The sequence below is a fragment of the Loxodonta africana genome, chromosome 11, assembly GCF_030014295.1.
Source record: "Loxodonta africana isolate mLoxAfr1 chromosome 11, mLoxAfr1.hap2, whole genome shotgun sequence".
NCBI lineage: Eukaryota > Metazoa > Chordata > Mammalia > Proboscidea > Elephantidae > Loxodonta > Loxodonta africana.
Genome location: NC_087352.1, coordinates 58,123,399 through 58,143,176, shown reverse-complemented (window position 1 = coordinate 58,143,176; position 19,778 = coordinate 58,123,399). Strand labels below are relative to the sequence as shown.

General features: G+C 37.8%; 1 protein-coding gene and 1 long non-coding RNA gene across 9 annotated transcripts in view; one reads left to right on the top strand and one right to left on the bottom strand.

Annotated features, from left to right (window-relative positions):
• DYM (dymeclin) overlaps positions 1-19,778 on the bottom strand; it is a 358,557-nt gene that overhangs the window by 145,241 nt on the left and 193,538 nt on the right. The window contains exon 14 of one of the 8 annotated variants that reach the window (XM_023543799.2): positions 7,098-7,262. The exons of the other annotated variants lie outside the window; for them this stretch is intronic. Coding sequence (XP_023399567.1) covers positions 7,098-7,262 — 165 coding nt within the window. The remainder of the gene's footprint in view (positions 1-7,097; positions 7,263-19,778) is intronic. 8 annotated transcript variants of the gene reach the window in all.
• Positions 4,495-15,669, top strand: LOC135232854 (uncharacterized). Its single transcript, XR_010323453.1, has 2 exons — positions 4,495-4,595; positions 4,703-15,669. It is a non-coding gene; the product is annotated as an uncharacterized LOC135232854 (long non-coding RNA).

Below are 19,778 nucleotides of genomic sequence, written 5' to 3'. Positions count from 1 at the left end.
GGGGTCTTAAAAGCTTGCGAATGGCCATCTAAGATAACATCTATTGGTCCCATCTTGTTCGGAACAAAGGAGAATGAAGAAAACCAAAGACACGAGGAAAATATTAGTCCAAAGGACTAATGGACCATATGAACCACAGCCTCCACCAGCCTGAGACCAGAAGAATTAGATGGTGCCCTGCTACCACTACCAACCGCTTTGACAGGGATCACAATAGAGCGTCTCCAACAGTGCAGGGAAAAAAATATAGAACAAAATCCAAATTCACAAAAAAGAACAGACTTACTGGTCTGACAGAGAGTGGAGGAATGCCTGAGATTATGGCCCCTGGACACCCTTCTAACTCAGAACTGAAGCTACTGCCGAAGTTCACCTTTCAGTCAAATATTAGACAGGCCTATAAAATAAACAATAACACACATGAGGAACAAGTATACAAGACCAAATGGGCGACACCTGCCCAAAAGCAAAGACAAGAACAAGAAGGCTGGAAGTGATAGGAAAACTGGATGAACGGAAACAGGCTGAAAGAGGTAGAGCGCTGACACACTGTGTGGATTGCAACCAATGTCATGAAACAATCTGTGCATAAAAGTTTGAATGAGAAACTCATTTGCTCTGTAAACTTTCACTTAAAGCATAGTTAAAAAAAAAAACACAAAACAAAACAAAAAGCCACAGAGAAGATTTAGGCATACCTGCAATGCTGACTGAGAAGAATTAACTAACGTGCACAGAAGTAACGTTAGAGTCCCTACTGATAGTGAGAGCTTGGCTGCTAACCAAAAGATCAGCAGTTCAAATCCACTAGCCATTCCCTGGAAACCCTATGGGCCAGTTCTGCTCCGTCCTATAGGGTTACTATGAGTCAGAAATGACTCGATGGCAATAGTTCTATACCATTTCAGTATTTATGTCCTCTTGAATTTTTTTTTTTCCTTCAAAAATCACTTCCACCAGTTCCTTCTTTTTTTGTCTCCACTGCCACAATCAAGTCGTCTCTGTGTTGGTTCTGTTACCTACATTTGGGTTCTAGCCTCTCTAATTCACCAACCGTACTACAATCTTCAGATGAAGCAGGCTTTGACTGTGTCACATTCACGCTCAAAATCACTAAATAAAACCCAGCTACCTACAGAAAACTGCACACATACACAATAAAGAAAATAGAACAAAACAAAAACATACATTGGTATTTCACTTTTGTAAATTTATTTTTGTCACTATTGAGAAAACTGTTTTTTAAATGTTTATTGATTGTACATTTTATCAGTTGCTACCACGTGTACTTTGTTCATTTGTCAATTGTGTCCTTCATTTTCACTTACTGATTTCTAAGAGCTCTTTATAGACGTGAGGAGAAATTGGCTGTCTATCTTATGTTATAAATCATGTTACCTTTTAATTCTGATTTTTTTCTTTTTATATTGTTATTGTGCTTTAAGTGAAAGTTGACAAATCAAGTCAGTCTCTCATACAAAACCTTATATACATCTTGCTACATACTCCTAGTTGCTCTCCCCCTAAGGCGACAGCATATTCCTTTTCTCCACCCTATGTTTCCGTGTCCATTCAGCCAGCTCTGTCCCCTTCAGCCTTCACATCTCCCCTCCAAACAGGAGCTGCGTACATAGTCTCATGTGTCTACCTGATCCAAGAAGCCCACTCCTCACCAGTATCGTTTTCTTTCTTACAGTCCAGTCCAATCCCTGTCTGAAGAGTTGGCTTTGGGAATGGTTCCTGTCTTGGGCTAACAGAAGATCTGGGGACCATGACCTCCGAGGTCCCTCTAGTCTCAGTGAGACTATTAAGTCTGGTCTTTTTACGCGAATCTGGGGTCTGCATCCCACTGCTCTCCTGCTCCTTCAGGGATTCTCTGTTGTGCTTCCTGTCATGGCAATCATAGGTTGTAGCCGGGCACCATCTAGTTCTTCTGGTCTCAGGATGATGTAGTCTCTGATTTATGTGGCCCATTCTGACTCTTGGGCTTGTACCTGCCCTGTGTCTTTGGTGTTCTTCATTCTCCTTTGCTCCAGGTGGGTTGAGACCAATTGTTGCATCTTAGATGGCCACTTGCTGGTGTTTAAGACCCCAGACACCACTCTCCAAAATGAGATGCAGAATGTTTTCTTAATAGATTTTATTATGCGAATTGACCTAGATGTCCCCTGAAACCATGGTCCTGAAACCCCTGCCCCTGCTATGCTGGCCTTTGAAGCGTTCGGTTTATTCAGGAAACTTCTTTGCTTTTGGTTTAGTCCAGTTGTGCCGACCTCTCCTGTATTGTGTCGTCCTTCCCCCTTCACCAAAATTAGTGCTTGTCTACTATCTAATTAGTGAATCTCCCTCTCCGTGCCTCCCTTGCTCTCTCTTCTTATAACCATCAAAGAATATTTTCTTCTCTGTTTAAACTATTTCTTGAGTTCTTATAATGGTGGTCTCATACAATATCTGTCCTTTTGCAACTAATTTCGCTCAGCATAATGCCTTCCAGATTCCGCTACGTTATGAAATGTTTCACAGATTCATCATTGTTCTTTATCGATGCATAGTATTCCATTGTGTGAATATGCCATAATTTATTTATCCATTCATCCATTGATGGGCACCTTGATTGCTTCCATCTTTTTCCTATTGTGAACAGTGCTGCAATGAACACGGGTGTGCATATATCTGTTCGTGTGACAGCTCTTACTTCTCTAGGACATATTGCAAGGAGTGGGATTGCTCAGTCATACGGTAGTTCTATTTCTAGCTTTCTAAGGAAGTGCCAACTGATTTCCAGAGTGGTTGTACCATTTTATATTCCCACCAGCAGTGTGCAAGTGTTCCAGTCCCTCCACAACCTCTCCAACATTTATTATTTTGTATTTTTTGGATTAATGCCAGGCTTGTTGGCGTGAGATGATTTTTTTTTTATGTTTATAATTTTTACATAGTCATATCGACCAATCTTCTTCCTTATGCTTACCTCTCCCACTCCCCCTTTTATTCTTCTGGTTCTTTTCGGATTCATTTTCAACATTCAGCTCTAACTAATGTAGAATTTAGTTTGATTTGCAGTGTAACATAAATTTCTAGCATTCTAGCATCAGGCAGCAACAGACTAAACCTCTGAGTTAACAGTCATTCAGAATGAATGGTGCTGCCCCAACAGGGTCATCTCAACACTCATCTTCCCCTTGGTTTCTCCTTGTCTCAGACCCAGTTCAACATTAACATTTGCAGTTTTGACATCAGCTGAATATGTCACGTCAGTATAAAGTCACTTTAAAATAACGGAAATAGGTGTTTTCTTACTTCACAGGTTTCTCAAAACTTATTCATCACTCCACCTTGAAATCTAAGAAAGTAAAACTTAGAATTGGACATAAAGTTCTAAGGAGTCAAAACATTAGACTTCATGTGGTTACTAACAATGAATTAGAATTCTCAAGTGCTCACTCAAAGTTCTCAATTTGATTTCTATACAAGTCAAATCTAAGGCGGGCAATTTGAGAGCTGATCTGAATACTTCCAGGGGTGAAAAGAAGAAGCTACCTGTTCTGAAAAATGGGACAAAATGAATACATTACATTGAAGTAAGAATAAATGTAAGGCCCTGCAATTATGTTCAAATATTTAAGTACAAGTTACTCAGTTGCAAAATGTACTAGATAGGGAGATGTATATGATTTTACACGAGCCAAAGTATGCTTGTTTTTTAAAAATGACTGTACTTAGGTCAAATTAATAAAATATAATTTTAAGTTATAAAGCCCAAAATTATAAAGTACAACTGAAATACTACATCCAATTCTGGATGCCAAATTTTATGATGGGTGCTGACAGATACAGATCAACCAGGAAGACAAGGAGAAAACTGAATAATCTAAAAATCATCTGTTGTCAGAAATGGTTGATGTAACTAGGGTATTTAAGCTGGAAAAAAGAAAAAAAAAGATGAAGGGAAGTCATCACAGGTATTTCTAAAAATCTGAGAGATTCTCCCAAGTGGCGAAGTTGGTACTTGTGCTTCTTTCCAGCAGAGAACTAGAGCCAAGATATGAGAGTCACTGGCAGGCAGACTGAACAGAAGACAACCTTTCTAACAATGAAATAATAAGGCCTCTGCTGCCTCGTGAGGCAGCGAGTACCTGGAAACACTCTCTCAGGGATGCCGAAAAAAGAATTCTTACATTGGGAAGAAGGCTGCATTAGGATGACTGAGATTTCTCTCTATAGCAGTAATTCATGTTACATGAAGGTAAAGACCTTTTTAAAGGAAGAAGTTTATATTTCTCTCTAAGAACAGAGCTACATTTTAAACATCCCACAAACCAAAACCTATTTGAGTTTGTGAACTGAGTCTGTGATTGCTCCATAAAGACATCTGGCTTGGTTTAACCTTCTACATAATGTAGTTCTGTTGAAAGAACATTTCTCAACTGCAGGGACCTTCCCATGTGTCACTATATATGCAGGATGTTAGTTACTTGCAAATAAACGTGGTATGCGACGCTAACCAGATATCCCTTTTTATGCAAATCACACCCACAGCCCGAGGTCGGCCTTGAATGGAACAGTGTCCTGTACAGTGTCCCAGATTGCAAGTGGTGGGTCTGGGATTAACAGTCAGGGAGGGAGGGGCCTTGACTCTGGAGCCCATGTCCCTGACTACTACACTGTATTAATACATTATTATTTCTTCTCTGCTGTTCAGAAAAAAAGGAAAAAGCCCGGTAGAACTGGAGGTCAAGAGACAGTACATCTGGTGCAACAGCCCCGGAATGAGGTAATAAGAAGATGGGAAAGGGGATAGCCTTATAGGGGGCAGCATCTGAAAGATGCTATAAAGTTCCCCTGGCCTCAGAATGTCTCCTCAACTACCTATCTGGGCCTACCAGGGCCTGACATGTCAGTATAGACAGGTTCTAAAGGCTTTTTAGTACTCAGTAGAACTTTGTATTGGATATACATATATATATGAGTCGGAATCGACTCGATGGCACTGGGTTTGGTTTATATATATACATATTCTTCAGTGGGTTAGTACCTTAAATGTTAGTTGGGAGTACAAAACCACCACCTGGGGAAGTGAAAGAAACCAAAGTGAGTAAGTAACAAAAGGGTTCTAGGAAAGGTGCTAAAAGGGGAAATGGAAAATATAAAAGAAACTCTGTAACGACTTGGGCATTGAGTGTCTATTTAACTCTGCTGAAACCAGGTGAAGGGGGATCAGGAATTGCCCACTGTTTCTGGTACATGGTGCCCCCATCTTCTCTCTGCTCTCTTTTACGTTGCTTCCTCCCTACTTTGTCTTTCTTGTTTTTCCTTCACTTCCTCCCTACTTTGTCTTTCTTGTTTTTCCTTCACTTCCTCCCTACTTTGTCTTTCTTGTTTTTCCTTCACTTCCTCCCTACTTTGTCTTTCTTGTTTTCCCTTCACTTCCTTTTATCTTTCCAGTTGATGTGTCTTTATCCCTTCTATCTACTCCTGTCAGATGGATGACTCAGGAGGAAGCAGACAGTGGCCTCTGTCACATCTGGCAAATGGTAAAACCTGCTGCAAACAGTATTAATGAGGGTTAACAATGGGCCAGACATGAAGTTAGGGACCATATGATGTATCACAATGAATAAGATAATTGTGTCTAGTCTAGGAGGCTTACAGCCTAGTAGGACAGATGTGATACAAAGATACATGCAAAGAAAAAAAAAAAAAACAGGAGAAACAAAGTAAATAAGGGCAAGGTCAACTACACTGCCCATTTAAGAGGTTCCATGATCCAGCTGTCGCCCATTCCCTGCAGCCAGACAAGCTCTGTGTCCAATTCCTAAGACTTACCTGATACTCACTCTACATAAGGCAATAGAAAGTTATTGGCTTTCGTTTGATAAAATATTATCTTTATTATATACTTAACAATTTATTCTATTATTTTCACTTGCTTTTCTATCCCTGACTTTTTAAATATCTTATACCTATACTTTTATATCTATATAAAATATTTATATACATCTATAGATCTATACTTTTATATTTTTTTATACCTATACTGACTCAATAAGATCCTCATAGACATCATCAGACTGTAAAAGTTTTCTGCTATCAAGAAAAGGCTCTGTCAATTTAGTTGCCACACAGTCCCCCTTTCTTAATAACCAAACTGTTTTCACTTAGATGCTCTATGTAGTCTGAAGCTTTTGTATGCTTCTTCACCTCAAAAACTCTTGTTTTATTCTAAATGTCTTCCATTTTCTGGTTAAGAGTGTCATGGAGCGTTTTCTTTATTTCTCTACATCATTTGGCAGTAAAGACATTGCCCTAAATTATCATATCTCGCCAACGGTATAGTGCTGGTATTAATCATCTCTGACTTACAGAAAATGTGTGTTAAAAATGTCAACTGCAAAGTACAAAGCAGTAATGTCATACTGCACCTCTTTTGGCACACGATACACACTAAACAGCAGGTGCTGCTTTTCTCTGATATTTGCGATCGATGACTTCTCTTTCTTATTACTCCCACCATCATTATGTTTAATCTACATTCATCCATGACACACTGCAACTTGCTGATTTTATAAGTATGTAAATAAAATGAGTAAGGAATACAAAACTCCAATAGCATAATATCTACTTTCGCATACAATTCAACCTGCTCAACTAAATATGCCTCTATCAGACACGTATGGAGTCCTGCAGCTAGCTAGCTCTCAGATGTGCTTGCAGAGCAGGAAAGAGAATTCAAAATCCATCTGTAATTAACAGCCACTGTAGAGTCTATTCCACAGACAAATAAGACAGAGCACTCCAACTACTATAAATTAAATCATTTCCAAATGGAACAAAATATAGAAAAGTTCCAGCAAGTTTACACGACAACCACGAGGCTGAAAGCTTTCCTCTCTCCCACAAAACATAATATAAAGTACTTAGGATGACATTTGTAAAGAAACAAATCCCAGCCATTATTTTAAAGTATTACCACATATCATTTCAAATACAAACATTCCCTTTAGCCATTTAAGTGCCACGTGTCCCACTAAAACATGCAAATCGTCAGTCATACGCAGCATGCAGCATGCAGTAAGTGGACAGCAGAGGTTAATAACCTGGAAGCATAGGATCTGAGAATGTGAGAGCAAGTTAAAGACAAGAGTTCCTCTCCATTGTCACTGAGGGTCGAGAAGCAACGCTGAAGTGTAGAACAGTGGGAGTGGGGGAAATACAGTTTGTCCAACACATAAACATATCTCCGCAAGTGGCGGCAGGTATAACTGAAAGACAAAGGTAAAGGGAGAAAAACAGAAAGAGAGTTTTCCTTTGAAAAAAGTAAATCATCCTTTATGTCCCCAAAGCTTTCTGAGTATCTTCAGTAGATGGTGCCAGAGAAAAAAACAACTGTTAAAAGAGAATATAAAAAAAGATATATTGGCGGTGAGAAAGTTTCAAAATACGATGGCGCCATTAGTTAAACATATGAAATTTGGCTTGGTAGAGCAAAATGATGTAAGATATTTTCTTTTTACGGTATTACAAATACATTCCTGGCAGATAGGCACTAATAATACTACAGCAATAGGGCAGATGCTGTGAGAGAGAGAACACTGAATTAGGAGAGAACTTGAATTCTAGATCTAGCTCATCCATTGGCAGCTTTACAATAGTGGGTATTTGAACTCTCTAAGCCTCAGTTCCACAAATTGCAACACAGAAATAAAAACTTAAAATTACTCCAAAATGTTGAAATGATATTACAAAAAAGTAAAATAATGATATGAGGAATTATTACTATTATTGCTACTATTAGAACAGACTCACGGGTGCCACATTTCAGGTCATTTAAAAATAACACGTTTGAAAGAGGGAAAAGTAAAATCAAGCTGACAGGGTAAAGCAACAAAACAGTAAACCCATCAGTGATATGCCCAGACTACCAGTCTCTGAGAACCATGTTTAGAGAACCATACTAAAATTATATCAATTTGGTAAGTGGGCAATAAGTGATTTTTAAAGAGTGTTGAGCTCAAAATAAAACTAATGGAGTGAAATATTTGAAATGGCCAAATTTCTATAAATGGACAATCCACATCAATTCAGCCAATCAACTAACCAACCAACCAACAAAAACAAATCCGTTAGCCAAAGAGTATCTATTATCTACCGCATGTAGGAACTATGCTAAGTAAGCATTCAGTGTGACTCATTACCACCTTAAACACGTGATCACAGTTAATATTGCATTCAGTGTGACTCATTACCACCTTAAACACGTGATCACAGTTAATATTGCATTCAGTGTGACTCATTACCACCTTAAACACGTGATCACAGTTAATATTATCATCAGTAATGGGAAAATATGTCTCCCACCATGATCACAGCATAGTTTAAATCTAATCCTGAAGAACCATCCAAAACCAAAAACCAAACCCACTGCTGTCCAGTCGATTCTGACTCATAGCAATCCTACAGGACAGAGTAGAACTGTCCCATAGAGTTTCCAAGGAGCGCCTGATGGATTCAAACTGCCGACCTCTTGGTTAGCAGCCGTAGCACTTAACCGCTACGCCACCAGGGTTTCCACTAGATAAAGCCAGATTGAGAGGTAGTCTACAAAAACAGAACAAAACAAAAAAACACTGTCCTCTACTCTTCAAAACTGAAGACCAGGAAAGACAGAGAGAACGAAAGACCGAGGAACTGTTTCACATTAAAGGAGTAAAGAGACAAGACAACCAAATGTAATATATGATTCTGGGACTAGATCCTAGACTGGGGTGGGGTTCCTTTTCTAGAGAGAAAATTGGTGGAGCACATGACCAAAGCTGAATGGCTGTAGATTAGACAATACTGTTTTATCCATGTTTATTTCTTGATTTGGATAAATGTCTTTGTTTTTAAGAAATACATACTAAAGTACTTAGTGGTAAAGGTGCATCATGTCTACAAACTCATTCTCAAATATTTCAAGCAAAAAAGCAAATGTGGCAAATTTCTACATAAGAAGAATCTAACTTAAGGGTAAATGAAAATTCTTTATACGATTCTTAGCATTTTTGTAAGTCTGCAGTTTCAAAATAAGAAGTTAAAAATGAATATGATATGAAACATGAAAAATTGATATATTTTGTATTTAATCTTAAAAAATCTTTAAAAAAACTAGTCTTTTTGATAAGCTGAATAATATTTATTTTAATATTATGAGATTCAAATCTAGAGCCCTAAAATGTCATTCTGACCTCTATAGTTAAAGGTTGGGACATCAGAAAACTAGAGCGTGGGAAATAAGCAAATGTGGTCTGGAGCTATCCCATTGAAAACAGTCACTGTTACTTAAGAGTTGTACTTCCATAAAAAATAAAATCTCCTCAGTGCCTTCTTACATGAAAATGTTCAAGATTATGCAATGTATAGTTCTAAAATGATATTTGTTATGGTCATGCTTCACCAAAATAAATTATAAAAATGTTCTGTTTTAGAACAACATTTAAGCCTATAAAAAAATCCCAAAAAACACAAGGAAAAGAATGATGCTTAAGAAAGACCCCAGAGTCAGGCTTTTTAATAATGTATTTTACAATACTTTGACAATAAAACTAATAATGTATTTCCATAGTAACTTTTTAACTACTTATCTTCTTAATTATTTATATGTTTAAAGAACTTTCAAAGAACAAGGAGATGACGAGGGGGAGTTTAAACTTTATGGATTATCTAGAATATTCTGTGTATCACTTTCTAATTTCCATTTTTCTTTAAACAAAAGTTTGTTTGCAGGTCCACTGGCAAATATAAAACACATTACACTAATAAATACTTTAAGATTTATATGAAGAAAATTACAAAAATGTACTGTTGGGCATAAAAGGAAACTTGACTAAATGAAGAGACATCAGCATGTCCCTGGGTGTGGAGACAAAATATTATGAAGGATGTCATTATCCGCCACAGATTCAAAATCTCAACAGGAAGATTCTTTAATCATGACAAAGTAACTCTCTTACAGCGTTTCCTAATTTTTTTGTTTAAGTGTCCCTTACAAAATCTCGTAAAAGACCTGAAACTCCCCTACAGAAAAATATAGCAAGTCATACATGCACACAAATCTTATATAACATTTCAAGATCTTCAGAGCCCCTGGAGCCCATTCACGTTATTCCCATGCCAGATGCATAAAATGCAAGGACTGAACTTGTGTACCAAAAAAAAAAAGGCAAGACGAGCTAAGAAAACTTGGAAAAAGAAAAGTAATAAGGAGGAAGTAAACCTTATAATGTTGAAATACATAAGACTATAACAATAAAAACAAATGGTACTGGAAGAATAGACACATGAATCAATAAAATAACAGAAAACCCAGAAACAGAACCTAGTGTGTGATCAAGGTGACATTTAAACTTTGGAAGGGAGAGGAGTTTCTCATGTGTCCCTGGAAAAGCTGTCTACATACTTGAAGAAGGAAGAAAAAAGCTAGAAATTTATGTTATGCTGCAAACCAAATTAAATTCCAAGTGAATTAAGAGTTGAAAGTTAAAAATAAATCCAGAAAAGAAACAGAAGTATAAAAAGAAGAGTGGGAGAGGCAGGCATAAGGAAAAAGGTTGGCTGATGTGACTACTTAAAAATTTAACCTGTCAAAAAAAAAAAAAAATCATCAATAAAAAGGTAACATGATTTATAACATAAGATAGACAGCCAATTTCTCCTCATGTCTATAAAGAACCCTTAGAAATCAGTGAATGAAAATGGACACAACTGACAAATGAACAAAGTACACATCCTAGTAACTGATAAAAACGTACAAGCAATAAACATAAAAAAAAAAAAACCTATTCTCAACAGTGATGAAAAAGTAAAATTATAGAAATGAAATACCAATTTTTGGCTGTCAAACTGGAAGATCTTTAAAAGAAAAGATAATAGAGATGGCAAGAATACAAGAATATTATCATACACACTTTATCGACTGTAAATTGGTACAATGTTTCTGGAAGGAAATATAGTAACTCATAAACCTTCAAAATATGCACTGCCTTTGACCAGTAATCCCATTTCTATGAAACTATTCTATTCTACTAAGAGCCTCTTTAGCAATACCCAAAAAGACAAAAACTTAACCTCTCATGATCTAGAATCAAGATTTAGGCCTTGATATATATTTCATTATGTTTTTCTAGACTATCAAACTACCTTTGGTCCAAACACAGATATAAATTATGGGGCAAAGCAAAGTGATAACATGGGCAGAGACCAAAAGTAGATTCTGTGAATGATTCTGTCAAAAAATAAGAGAGGACTTCAGCTAGTACTCCTTTACACATTCATTCAACACAGGCTTTTGGAGCATATACAAAAAAATAGACATCATTCTAAAAAGTTGAGATTCAGTGGCACAAAAAGATAGACATGGGCTCTGCACTCATGGAAAATACATTTGAATATTGAGAAAGACTGAGAACAAATGATTTAAATAAAATAAACAAGATAATTTCAGTTAAGAAAATAGAACAATAAGATAAAGGGTGATGGGAAAAGGGCTGAAAGGGCTAAATTAATTTGGGTGGTTAGGAAAGGCATGATCAACGGAATGACATCTGACCTGAGATATGTATACCTAGAACAAGTGCAGTCTCAACTTGTCAAGTATTTGGTAACATTACGAACTAATTTAATTAACATTTTTTACTCCATGACTGAATAAAAGCATTTGACACTTAAAGGGAAAGAGGTATCAATAACTTGAATAATGGAGTATTTACATGAACAAGATGATAGGTTCCCCCCGCCCCCCACCTCTCCAGTGGCATGAGTATGACTGATGAGACAATGAGTATGACTGATAATGGGGCACACTGTGATCTCAGCATCACAGGGTTGGGAGAGCCTAGGAGGGCACGTTGCCCAATCCTCTACTCACAGTAGGATGTCTTTCTACATATCCCTGGCTAGATGTTCTTACTGCTCTTACTATACATCTTTAAGCCAAAGAGAACTCCCTAATTTGGGAAATAGCCCCATTCCACAGATAGGTCTAACAACTAAAAACTTTTTTCTTTATAATATGCTAAATTCTATTTTCCTATAACTTCTACCCAGTTATGGCATCTGGAATTACATATACAAAGTCTAACTTTCTTCCCTACATGACAGCCTTTAGATATATGAAGAAACCTCTTAATCTTTCACTGTCTATTAATATTAAACATCTGTTCTTTCACCGCTGATTGAACATGGTTTCTAGATTCTCCATCAATCTTACTGCTCTCCTCTGGATACTCACATTGATTAATATGCTTCTCAGCAGCATACCAAGGGCAGGGAAAAGTATGTTACAACTAATAGTGTTTAGAATTGCTGGTGCATGGTGGTAATAAAAAAGCAGATCAACCTTTAGTTAGTTTTATTACAGTTCTAAAATTCTTTATGGACAATACATTCTCCTATTGGCTAAATCTAGATCCAGGGTGAACCACTCATTCTTGGTACACCTCCGGCCATTCTTAAGATATGGCAACAAGAAGTGAACATATTTTAGGAGAGGTGAAGCCAACATAGTGCTACAGACAGAAGTACCACGTCATCCTTCACACCAAAGACCTGAAAAACTAAATAAAACAGAGACAAACATCAATCCTGGAACTCTAAGTGTCAAATGAAAAGGGAAATAACTCAACCAAAACCAAATGGAATAAGAAACTGACAGAGAATAGAGAGCAAGGAGAGATACGAGCAGAGGTTCCCTATCAGCTAATGCAGCAGAGATTTGCCACCTTGGACTCCTGTCAGAGATTGGTGGACAAGGAGCATGGGAAAGCAGATTCACGGAGCTCTGAGCAGGAGACAGAGCACCTGGTAACCAGTGATATATGCTTTCCCACTCCTTACCCTTCCTTCTTCTGCTTGGTCTCCACCGCTTCCCAGCAGGCTGATCTGCCACTTCCCAGTGGGCCAAGCAACTGCAGCAGGGGAGGCGCTGGCTCCATGCCATGCAGATTTGCCCTACCCACACCAGCTGGCTCTTCAGTGCCATTTCTTTGTTGTTGGTGTTGCTTTCTTCGGCTTCTTTTGGTTTCTTCCCTGCCTCTCACCTCCTCCCCTCCCCCTCCTTTCTGTTGAACACCTGACTCTATGAGCCATCTTCGCTTCTTCTTGACAGGCTGTGAAGTGCTGCTGAACTGGGGAACTGCTTCCCCGGTCCATGCCGCCATGCTGGTGGGATCCCTGGGGGCTTTCTTCCCCCTCTTTTTCTTTTTGTTTGCTTGTATGTTTTCTCTTTTTTCCTATTTATTTTTCCTCATTTCTTGGTTTCTCGTCTCTTTCTACTTACCTTCTTTTCCTGTCTCCTGAAAACCTCGTGCTGTGTGCCATCTCCACCCCTTCTAGCCAGGCCAGACTGTGCCACTTTCCTGGTCTGTACAGCTGCATCGGTGGGATCCCTGGAGGCATTTTTAATATTTTTCCTTTTGTTTAGTTTTATTTTTTCTTTTTGTTTAGTTTTATTTTTTCTTTTTGTTTTTCTTCAATTCTCGCTTTCTAGTCTATCCACTCCGACAGCAAGCTCCCTCAGCACTTTTTTTTTTCGTGGGGGGGCTCCTATTTGTCTTTCCTCTCTCTCTTTATTCCCATACCCAATCTAGCTCCACAAATCACAACATCCCTCCTCCTTCCTGCCTACCTGCACTGTGTGCTGAACACCCCCAAGCAGCACAGGCATGGCCTACAAGAACCTGCCCTGCACTGACAACCAGCCCACCTTGTCTGCCCCAGTACATGTCACAAACAACCCATCCTAGCCCCTCCCCTTCAGCTGGACCTGCCCTGCTGCACCATAGCTGAGTGACTGGCTCTGCCCATTGGACAAGGAGATGAAAAATATTGTGCCCACAGATGAGCAAACAAAGAATGCACAGCCTACTTGCTCAGACATAACCAAATAAAACAAACAAACAGCATAAAACAAACAAATCTACAATCAATAAACAAAGAAAATAACTACTGGATGTCCCAAAGACAGCAGACAATATCAAAACATATATAAAAAAAAAAAGGACAGGATGGTTCTAGTAGGCATCCAAAATAAAAAACCGGATGACTTTCCAGTAGGAGAAAAGGCACTGGAACTACCTGATAGTGAATTCAAATCTCTAATTTTCAGAGCTGTCCAAGAATTGAAGCAAAAAGCAGACAAAAATGAGGAAAAAATAGACAAATTCATGGAAAATACAGACAAAAAAATGCAAGAATTCAGGAAAATAATACAGGAACAAAATGCCAAAATAAATTCACAACTAGAAGTCATACAAAAGCAACAATTAGAAATCCAAAATATAAACAACAAGATTTCAGAATTGGACAATGACATAGAAGGTCTGAGGAGCTGGTTTGAAGCAATACATGACAGGATCAGAGAAACTGAAGACAAATACTTGGATACCACTTTGCTTGAGAAAAAAATCAGAAAACAAGAATGAAGAAAAATGAAGAAACCCTCAGAATGACATGTGATACAATCAAAAGCAAAAATTTGTGAGCGATTGGAGTTCCAGAACAGGGGAAGAAAATGGAAAACACAGAAGGGATCATTAAAGAACTGCTGACAGAAAGCTTCCCTAGTGTCATGAAAGATGAAAAGCTGACATCCAAGAAGCTCAACAAACCCCATATAGGACAGACTCCAGAACAAAATCACCAAGGCATATCATAATCACACTTGCTAAAACCAAAGACAAAGAAAGAATCCTGAGAGCAGTTTGAAAAAAACAAAAAGTCACATACAGAGGGGAAACAATAAGACTAAGCTCTGATTACTCCGCAGAAAATGCAGGCAAGAGGCAATGGGATAACATATATAAAACCTTGAAAAAAAAAAAACGGCCACCCAAGAATTACATATCCTGCAAAACTCTCATTCAAATCTGATGGTGAAATTGGGACATTTCCAGATAAACAGAAATTAAGGAAATATGTAAAAACCAATCCAAACTTACAAGAATTATTAAAGAGAGTCCTTCGGTTTGAGAACAAGCAATATCAGACGACAGCCTGAATCTAGAACACAAGACTGCACCAGCCAGACATCAGTCTAGGACATGAACTCTCAAGGACTATTCAAAACCAAAAGATTTACAGCGGGGAACCAGTGATGGTAATCTGTAAATGACAACAATGTCAGAACAATAAAAGAAGGAATAAATGGTATAGGTATAGACCTTTCTAATAGAGAGGAAGGCAAGGCAATACCAAGTGATAACAGACTAGACTGTTTCAAACTTAGGAAGATATGGGTAAATTTCAAGGTAGCCACAAAGAAAGTTAACAAACCTGCTCAATAAAATAAACAACAAAAACATAAAGTCTCAGTAAAAACAAAATTTACAAAAACAAAAGAAATGAAAAAATAATCCACAAACAAAAAGGAACTCAGCACAGGAGAATAAGAGGAACAAAGAAAACATCAGCACCATGAAAAAAAGCACTACAAAATGACAGCAATAAACTCACACCTACCAATAATTATACTGAACATAAACGGCCTAAATGCACCCATAAGGAGAGAGAGAGTGACAGAATGGGTAAAAAACAGTATCCATCGATATGATGTCTATAAGAGGCACACCTTAGAAACAAAGACGTAAATTTATTAAAAATCAAAGGATGAAAAAAAAAAAAACAAGCAAACAAGGGGGAGTGACAATACTAATCTCAGATAAAATAGACTTTAATACGAAATCCACCATAAAAGACAAAGAAGGGTACTATACAATGACTAAAAAAATGATCAATCATGAAGACATAACCATAATAAATATCTATGTACCCACTGGCAGGGCTCCAAAATACATAAAACATACTGTAATAGCACTGAAAAGAGAAATTGCTAGTTCCACAATAATAGAAGGAGACATCAACACACCACTCTTGGTAAAGGACAGAGCATCTAGAAAGAAACTCAACAAAGATCCAGAAGATCTAAAGGTCACAATCAGCCAATTTGAACTCACATATATCTATACAACACTCCACCCAACAGCTGCAAAGTACACATTCTTTTCCAACGAACATGGAACATTCCCCAGAATAGACCACATCTTAGGCCACAAAGCAACCCTCAACAAAATCCAAAACACAGTGATAATACAAAGTATCTTCTCTGATCACAATGCCATCAAAGTATAAATTATCAGAAAGAGCATGGCAAAAAAATTGATTACATGGAAACTGAATAACACCCTGACTAAAAACCACTCGGTAATAAAAGAAATCAAAGATAGCACCAAAAAATCCCTAGAAACGAATGAGAATGAAAACACATCATACCAAAACCTTTGGGACACAGCAAAGGCAGTGCTTAGAGGTCAATTTATAGCAACAGATGCACACATCATAAAAGAAGGGACAAAATCAAAACATTAGCTACATAACTTGAACACAGAAAACAGCAAAAGAAACCCCAGCCACCAGAAGAAAGGAAATAATAAAGATCAGAGCAGAAATAAATGAAACAGAGAGCAGAAAAACACAGAAATTCAACAAAACCAAAAGCTGGCCCTTCGAAAAGATCAACAAAATCAACAAGCCCTGGCAAAACTAACAAAAGAAAAGCAGGAATGGATGCAAATAACCCAAATAAGGAATGAAATAGGGGACATTACGACAGACTCACCTGAAATAAAAAGGATCGTAACAGCGTATTATGAAAAACTATACTCCAACAAATAAGAAAACCTAAAGGAAATGGACAAATTTCTAGAAACACACCACCTACCCAAACATAAAATGATGCTGAAAATCTGAACAGGCCTGTAACAAGAGACGAGGTTCAAAAGTTAATAAAAAAAAAAAAAACTCCCAACAAAAAAAAGTCCTGGCCCAGATGGCTTTACTGGAGAATTCTACCAAAAATTCAGAGAAGAGCTTACACCAGTACTACTCAACGTATTTCAGAACACAGAAAAGGAAGGGATACGTTCAAATTCATTCTATGAAGCCAGCACAACCCTGACACCAAAGCCAGGCAGATACCACAAAAAAAGAAAATTACAGACCAATATCTCTCATGAATATACATGGAAAAATTCTCAACACAATTCTAGCTAATAGAATTCAGCACCAAATTGCAAAAATAATAAACCACAACCAAGGAGGATGCCATATCAGGCATGCAAGGATGGTTCAACATTAGAAAATCAATCAACATAATCCACCACATAAATAAAAGAATCACATGATCACCTCAATAGATGCAGAAACGGCATCTGACAAAATCCAACACCCATTCCTGATAAAAAACTGTCAATAAAATAGGTATAGAAAGGAAAGTCCTCAACATACAAAGGGCATCTATACAAAACTAACGGCCAACATCACTCGTAATGAAGAGAGGCTGAAAACATTCCCCTTGAGAACAGGAACAAGACAAGGATGCCCTTTATCACCACTCCTATTTAACACTGTGCTGGAAGTCCTGGCTAAAGCAATATGGCAACAAAAAGAAATAAAAGGCATCCAAATTGGTAAGGAAGAAGTAAAACCACTCCTATTTGCAGATGATATACTATACATAGAAAACCCAAAAGACTCTACAAGAAAACCACTGGAACTAACAGAAACATTCAGATAAGACAAATATACAAAAATCAGTTGGAATTCCTACACACCAATAAAGAGAATGACAAAAAAGAAATCAGGAAAATAATACCATTTATAATAGCCCCTTAAAAAAATAAAATACTTTAGAAATAAATCTAACCAGGGATATAAAAGACCTATACAAAGAAAACTAAAAAACATTACTGCAAGAAACCAAGAGACCTACATAAATGCAAAAACATACCATATTCACGGACAGATAAACTTGACGTTGTGAAAATGTCAATTTTACCCAAAGCAATCTACAAATACAATGCAGTCCTGATCCAAATACCAAGAGCATTTTTAAAGAGATGGAAAAACTAATCATTAACTTTATACAGAAAGAGAAGAGGCCCCAGATAAGTAAAGCACTACTGAAGAAGAATAAAGTAGGAGGACTTGCACTACCTGACCTTAGAACCCACTATACAGCTATGGTAGTCAAAACAGCCTGGTACTGGTACAATGACAGATACATTGAACAATGGAACAGAATTGAGAACCCAGACGTAAACCCACTCATCTATGGCCACCTGATCTTCGACAAGGGCCTAAAGTCCATCAAATGGGGAAAAGACTGTCTTTTTTAACAAACGGTGCTGATAAAACTGGATGTCCACCTGCAAATAAATAAAACACAACCCATAACTCACATCGTACACAAAAGCTAACTAAAAGTGGATCAAAGACCTAAATATAAAACCAAAAACTACAAAGATCATAGAAGAAAAAATAGGATCAATGGCATGGCATTAATAGGATACAAACCATAAATAACAACATACAAACTCCAGAAGAAAAGCTAGATAACTGGGATCTTCTAAAAATTAAACACTTATGCTCATTAGAAGACTTCACCAAAAGAGTAAAAAGAGAACCTAAAGACTGGGAAAAAACGTTTGGCTATTACAAATCCGACAAAGGTCTAATCTCTAAAATCTACTGGAAAATCCAACACCTCTACAACAAAAAGACAAATAATCCAATTAAAGAATGGGCAAAGGAAACGAACAGGCACTTCACCAAAGAAGACATCAAGCAGCTAACAGACACAGGAGGAAATGCTCAAGATTACTAGCCATTACAGAAATGCAAATCAAAACCACAATGAGATACCATCTCACCCCGGCATTACTGGTACGAATCAAAAAAACAGAAAATAACAAATGTTGGAAAGGCTGTGGGAGATTGGAACTCTAAAGCACTGCTGGTGGGAATGCAAAATGGTACAACCACTTTGGAAAATGATATGGCGCTTCCTTAGAACCTAGAAATAGAAATACCATATGATCCAGCAATCCCACTCCTAGGAATATATCCTAGAGAAATGAGTCAACACACGAATAGACATATGTACACCCATGTTCACCGCAGCATCGTTCACAACAACAAAAAGATGGAAACAACCTAGATGCCCATCAACAGATGAATGGATAAACAAGCTATGGTACATACACACAATGAAGTACTATGCAATGGTAAAGAACAATGATGAATCTGGGAAGCATCTCACAACATGGATGAATCTGGAGGGCATTATGCTGAGTGAAATAAGTCAGTCACAAAAGGACAAACGTATGAGACCACTACTATAAAAACTCATGAAAAGGTCTACACACAAAAAGAAACAATCTTTGAGGGTTAAGAGGGAGGGGAGGGGTGGGGATGGAAAAACACCTACTAGACAATAAATAGATAAATGGTAACTTTGGTGAAGGGTAAGACAGTACACAATACTGGGGAAGCCAGGACAGCCTGTACAAGGCAAGGTCATAGAAGTGCCACAGACACATCCAAAATCCCTGAGGGACTGAACTACTGGGAGGTGGGCTGTAGGGACCATGGTCTCAGGGAACATCTAGCTCGACTGGCATAACATAGTTTATAAAGAAACTTCTACATTCTATTTTGGTGAGTAGCACTTGAGGTCTTAAAAGCCTGTGAGCGGCCATCTAAGATACTCCACTGGTCTCACCCCTTCCGGAGCAAGGAAGAATGAAGAAAACTAAAGTCACAAGGGAAAGATTAGTCCAAAGGACTAGTGGTCTACAACTACCACAGCCTCCACCAGAATGAGACCAGTACAACTAGGGGTTCCTGACTACCACTACTGATTGCTGTGACGGGGATCACAATAGAGGGTTCCGGACAGAGCTGGA